The sequence below is a fragment of the Pezoporus wallicus genome, unplaced genomic scaffold (genome assembly GCF_028554395.1).
Source record: "Pezoporus wallicus isolate ANWC-B61680 ecotype Strahan unplaced genomic scaffold, APGP_CSIRO_Pwel_v1 scaffold_2617, whole genome shotgun sequence".
NCBI classification, from domain to species: domain Eukaryota; kingdom Metazoa; phylum Chordata; class Aves; order Psittaciformes; family Psittacidae; genus Pezoporus; species Pezoporus wallicus.
In genome coordinates this window covers 345012-351011 of record NW_026637592.1, presented here as the reverse complement: position 1 = coordinate 351011, position 6000 = coordinate 345012, and the positions used below count along the sequence as shown (strand labels likewise).

The 6000-nt window shown below is 49.5% G+C and overlaps 1 protein-coding gene across 2 annotated transcripts in view; it reads left to right on the top strand.

Moving 5' to 3' along the window:
• The first annotated feature begins 1003 nt into the window (after positions 1-1003).
• The window catches only part of TGFB2 (transforming growth factor beta 2), a 61330-nt gene continuing 56333 nt past the window's right edge, over positions 1004-6000 (top strand). Inside the window, exons 1-2 of one of the 2 annotated variants that reach the window (XM_057406428.1) lie at positions 1022-1100; positions 1527-1810. In XM_057406428.1, coding sequence (XP_057262411.1) covers positions 1552-1810 — 259 coding nt within the window. In that variant the 5' untranslated portion in view covers positions 1022-1100; positions 1527-1551. Of the gene's footprint in view, positions 1811-6000 lie in introns of both variants that reach the window. The other variant, XM_057406427.1, reaches the window with a different exon arrangement.

The following is a 6000-nucleotide window of genomic DNA, read 5'->3' as shown; positions in this document are numbered from 1 at the left end:
TCATTCCCAAGAAGCGAGTAATGCTTCCTTTAAGGCAACGGTGGTGTTTGGCCTAATGAATAATAGGTGCAAGAAACTTTAAACCCTCAAATTAATAAGGAAAACAGCCTGTCCGAGCTGCTTTCTTTTCTCCCCTCTCTCCTCCTTCCCCACCTTGGGCTCAAACACCTCACTCGCACTGCACCGACTCCCCTCTCCGCTGCTCACGGAGGGCAATAAATAACCGGGCGGGGGCCGTCGGAGCCCTCCGTTTCCCCGCAGCCCCTCCCCGTCACTCCGCGGCGAGGCGAGCACGTGGGGCGGGGAGAGACCTTATAAATCTCCCAGTCCCTGCGCGGCCGTGATGTTATCTGCTGGCACCCGTTCGCCGCTCGCAGGGCGCGCCGAGGGGCCGGCGGGCGGGGGGTGCCGAGCGGAGCACGGCTAAGATCCGCCGGGAGCCGTGCCGAGCAGCGCCGCGGAGAAGGGGAGGAGGAGGAGGAGGAGGAGGAGGAGGAGAGCGGCGCTGCGGCCGCGGATCCGCGGTGGAGGCTGTCGGGGCGGCGGCGCTGCCTCCTCGCTGACTGCGGCGTTGGGGTTGGCGTTTGGGAAAAGGAGGAGGAAGAGGAGGGAGCTGGAAAAAGGAGCTCGGCGGCGCGGGGGTGGGTCGGTGCATGCGGCGCGGGGCGCACGCAGCAGCCTGCGGGACGCGGCCGGACCCGGGATCGCCGCCGCCGCCGCTCCGTGCTGCTGCCGCCGCCGCCGAGCACAGGCGCCGCCGCTTGTCCCGGCCGCGGGGGCCGGCGCTCGGGCGCACACGTGCGCTGCTCTGCCGCCACCGCGGGCGCTGAGCGCCGCCGGGCGCGGGGCGGTGCCGCTGCCGCCGGGAGCCGCGGGCGCTCGGCGGGGCTCAGCGCTGCGCCCGCACGCCCTGACCCGCCGGCTGGGGCAGCGCCCGGAGTGCCCAGCGCCGCCGCTTGCACACACACCCCACACCCCCCATTCCCCCTTTTCCCGTTTTTCGGTTTTCTCCTTTTTTTTCCTTTTTCCTCCAGTTTTTAGCTCCAGCCGCCCCGCCAGCGCGCCGGGAACGGGCTCTTTTCCATTTACTTGATTCACAGGTTTGTTTTATCCGTTTGGGGGCTTTTTCCTCCCGTTTTTCTTCCGCTGCCCGGCTCACTCCACCCCCCGAATCTTATCGAGTTGTAGCAACTTGCTCCCCCCCCCCCCCCCCCCTTTTTTCATTATTTTAATTATTATTGCTATTTTTTTCACTGACGCGTTGCGATTGCAAGTCGCCCTTGCAGTCCGGTTCCGAACTGCATTTTGTCTGCAGATCTTCCCTTTGTTTGCACACACCCCCCCTTTTTATTTTTCAATTCTTCCTTTTTTATTTTTAATCAATTTTTTTTCTGTAGTTGTTGTTGTTCGTTGTTAAAGTAACTTTTTTTTTTTTTTTCGGGGGGGCGCTGTATTTAAACACTTAAAATGCACTGCTATCTCCTGAGCGTGTTTCTCACCGTGGATCTGGCCACCGTGGCTTTCAGCCTGTCTACTTGCAGCACCCTCGACATGGATCAGTTTATGCGCAAGAGGATCGAGGCGATCCGAGGGCAGATTTTGAGCAAGCTGAAGCTCACCAGCCCCCCGGACGAGTACCCCGAGCCCGAGGAGGTGCCCCCGGAGGTCATCTCCATCTACAACAGCACCAGGGACCTGCTGCAAGAGAAAGCCAACCACAGAGCTGCCACTTGCGAGAGGGAGAGGAGCGAAGAGGAGTATTATGCCAAAGAAGTTTACAAAATAGACATGCAGCCTTTTTACCCTGAAAGTAAGTCCTCAGTGTTTGTGCATGTGTGTGTTAACTTAGCCCCCGAGGCTTGGCAGTGCCCAGCGCCTTCAAGCACCAGCTCTGTGCATTGCGTTGTGCCACCTTTGCTTAGGTTGCTTTTGTCCTTAGCGTCGTATAGGTGATGACGTTGTGTTAGGTGGTGGGTATGCCTGTGCCTGGGTGGCTCTGGGGGTCAGCTGGCTCCCCAGTCCGCTTTGAAATCACTCCAGAAGTGCTTCTGCTTTCCATCGCTATGTACCTAGGCAGGGTCCCGACCCCTCCCTAGCCCTGGGTTTAGCTCCCCCGCAGCCCCCTGTGCAGCCTCCAGAAAGAGCCAATATCTTTCCACTGCTGTTGTTTCCTTTGGAGTGTCTGGATCGGGCAGGTTTCCATCTCTCCATAACTGAGAAGAAAAGGAGGTCTTTAAAAAAGAAGTCACGGGCTTCTCTTCTGCCTGTGCCTCTTCTGTTGTCCCACAGACTGCTCGCTGTTCGGGTTGGTGCTTGGAGAGCACAGGGACATACAGGTCCTCCCCCCTCTTACCACTTTAGCCAGCCTCCCTTTTCAGTTCATCGGCGCTTTCACTTCAGGTACAGCCAAAGTTTTCCCTTCTGGGTAGCCTCGGTTGTTGGAACCTGTCTCAGCCCGTCTGCCTTTTGCTGTTTTTAACGACCTTCTGGTTGATCCATGCCACGTTTTGTGCTAAAAAAAAAAAAAAGGAGAGAAAATGAAAAAAGAGGGGGAAAAAAGCCCTTAAATATGCTGACCAAATCCACTTAGAATGATTGATAATCACAATGACGTGCCTTTTTGTTTTGGTAGTGAAGGTTAAGTGTATAGAAGAGGAAAACAGAAAAAGCACTGCACCCCCTTAAAAAAATCTAGCTCATCACCACACTGAGGAAAGTGAAATACCAGAAGCAGAAAATAACTTCACTGTTCACATATCCAAAGACCAGTTCCTACTCCTTTCATTTAGCTCCCTTTTCCCTCTCTTCCCTCCCCCACCACTTGATGCCCTATATACTTTGCTGCCTGTTTCTGAAAAGCACATACCTCTTTGCTTAAATAGATAATGCAGCCATCTTGGTAACTTTATCCTAGAGTTTCTAATTGCATTTTCTCCTTATTTATTTTTAGTTTAGTAAGTTGTAGCTCTGGGGCTTGCTCCATCTTGCATGTGATAGTCCTAGGATGCCAGCCAAGGTATCCAAAGCCCGTGCTCAGTGCAGCTGCCTCCCCTTTCTTCCTTTATTCTTAAATGACAGCATCAGGTACAGGACATCCTGGCAGTCAGAGCCATTTTATTATTGTAATTATGGCACCATCCTTAATAGCCATGATAAATGCACTCCACCCTTGTTACCCTCGGGGAAGAAATACTTTAAAAAGGGTAAAAAAAAAAAAAGGCTATTTGGAGCCAAGTGGGTATGAGCAGAGAGGTTCAGTGTAATTCATTGTGAGAACACAGACATCGTGCCTGTTTTACACGTTGGAATACTGTAGTATTTTGCTGGTGGTTTTGGGGGAAGTCAGCACTCTGAGACCTACCAGATTGTGCCCTAGGCAGAGGGATGAGCCCCTATGGGCAGAGGTTAGGGGCAGCGATAGCAGTGCCTTGGGCTTCTGGAGTTGACCCCAGAGCAGAGAGTCGTAAAATGCACCCACCCTGAGTATGTTTGTCCTGTTTCCTCACACAAGCAAACTGCAAAGAACCAATAGTCCAGAATGCAGCTGCATACTTTCCAGAAAATTAAAATATCTGTGGTGTGTGACTTGGATGGTGCTGACAAAAAGAGGATCTATTTTTAAAACGCTGTCAGAGAGGCCAGATCCGTGCTGAAGTATCAATAGGAAGGGTTTGGAAGAGCAAAGGAGATTGCAGGTATCTACCAACAGAGTGCATCAGACGTTTGGGATCGGAGGGGCGGTTAAGCCGCCGATCCAGTACTACTGTGCAGGGGCTGTCGCTAACATCACAGTAAGTAGGTTAACTGTTTTTCCACTGCTCTCTAGTTATGCTGGATGGAGCGAACCTTTCCAAAAAAGACAGAAGGAAAGGAATCGCTCCACCACATTCTAAAGGAAGAAATGGAAAGTGCAGCTCTGGCTGCCGCAGGCGCTTTCTCTGAGACGTCTTGGAGCGAGTATTTTTAACTCTATGGATTCTGCTGCATCCAAGGGAAGAAGGGGATCGGTGTGAACACACTGGAGGTCAAAAGCTGCTGGAAGGCAGGCATGGGAAAGAGCAGTGGTTCAGTTTTTACCACAAGTTGTTAGCATTCAGTAACTGACTACAACCCAAGTATTACAAATATGCTCTAATTATACTCATAGTCAGCAATATATCACTACGGATCGCTGATAGGTCTTTGTGGGGCATTCTGTAAAGTTCAGGCTAAATATTTTTAGCAATGAGGAGATTTAAAAGGAAAACTATAAGAGATATTGTATATACCCTAAGGCATATTTTGTCTTAAATATTATCCTTGGCCAACTGTACTGTATAAATACAGTAAATATGAATAGAACTGGCAAGATGCCAATCTCCTGGGATGAATTTTAGTCAAGAAGGTATTTATGGGATATAAATAATACTGTGTCAACATTTAAAGAAGGGATCTGATTAGTTTTGAATTTATTCATATTAATCTTTTCACATGCTGTTAGTTTAAGGCTCAAAGTGAAGTTATGCTAAGGTTTACCCATAGTTTGTACTGAGGAAGTAAGGGGGCATCTGGCTTGACAGTCCACTTGAGGTTAAGGACACATCGAGTCAGAGTATATATGGAAATTTAGTGAGGCGGGGTCTGCCAGACCCAAAACCACCAGATGTGAAAAGTAGCGGTGGAAAAAAGTACTGCAAAGGGGTTTGGAGAAACCAAAAAGCTGCTGTCTGTCAGGCATGCCTGCCTGTGTTGTGCTTGCGACAGCGTGGGTTAGATACTAAAGGTTTGAATATCTTCTAAGTCCAGTTGGCAGCTGGAAATTGAGCTGTTTTATAGAGTGGTTTGAAAAGGGGCTGGGGTATGGAAGCTGAGGACATCAGAGACAGATCTTGTGAGTTTGTGCCCAGGTGAAGTTACCTGAGCAGATGCTTAATGCTGATTTCTGTGAAAGGTGTATCACCTTAGAACTTGGTTACTTATCAGTTTTTCTTCGACTGTCTAGTGCCTGGTAACGAAGCTAGTTATTTATTGGAGGGTGAGGGATAATCACCATTGTACTGATAATAAACAGGAATCTAATGCAAGTACAGTTAAGGGTTGCAAATGCTGATGCGTAACTGGGATACTTGAGAAGGACAGGCAGCACGTGTATGTGGGGCTGGGGCCCAGTTCTGTCATCTTCATTCGTGGCAGTTTTTATCAAGGTCAACAGCTATTCAGTACTGATGTCTTAACAGCTAATGCAGGTAAAGTGTTAATTTTTCTGCATTGTTTGAGATAGGTCTCTAAGTACTCAGTACCAAGAAATCACAGTTCTTCTGGGTTTGCATGGACTTTGAAATAGTTCGGTATGAAGGAGCTTCCATAGGTTCCAGATTGCACCGAGTGGTAGGATTAGTCTTTTCAGGCGCTTGGTACCATGAATATTACTTTACATAGACCCGTCATTCTGCTGAATATTTGCCTCATGAAAGACAACATTATGAACTGTCCAGACACAATTACATGCTTCTGCTTTATCAACAAGGACTCGATTTACGAGCAGTTATACGTATTTGGGCTCCTTGTCTTCAGGGTACCAAAATTGCTCATGCAGGAGCGCCATGCTCACGTCTGCTGGCACTGACTGCGTCATTACCGTGATGTTAACACCGGGATGGCTCGTGTGCGTTTGCATTTAGCAGAACACAGACCTTAATCTGTCAGGGCTTCCTATGTCGTTGATTATATGGAAATGGTCTTTGAAGGAATACCATATTTAAAAGCCTCCTAGCTATGCTGGCCCTATGGTTATGCTCTGGAGCACCTGTTGTAGGGAGGTGCTTGCCAGTTTTACTGTCTGGTTTGCAGAGGGGACCTGAAGCAACGCAAAGGCTTCTCTGAGGAAAGAAGTGGGAGGAATAGTTCCTTGCCCATGAATAACACTTACTGAAGTCTTCCTGGGTTGTGATATAAAAAAACCAGGAAATTGCAAATAGCTTTAAAAAAGGGCAGGGTCATTTTCTGGACAGTAGTCCCCTA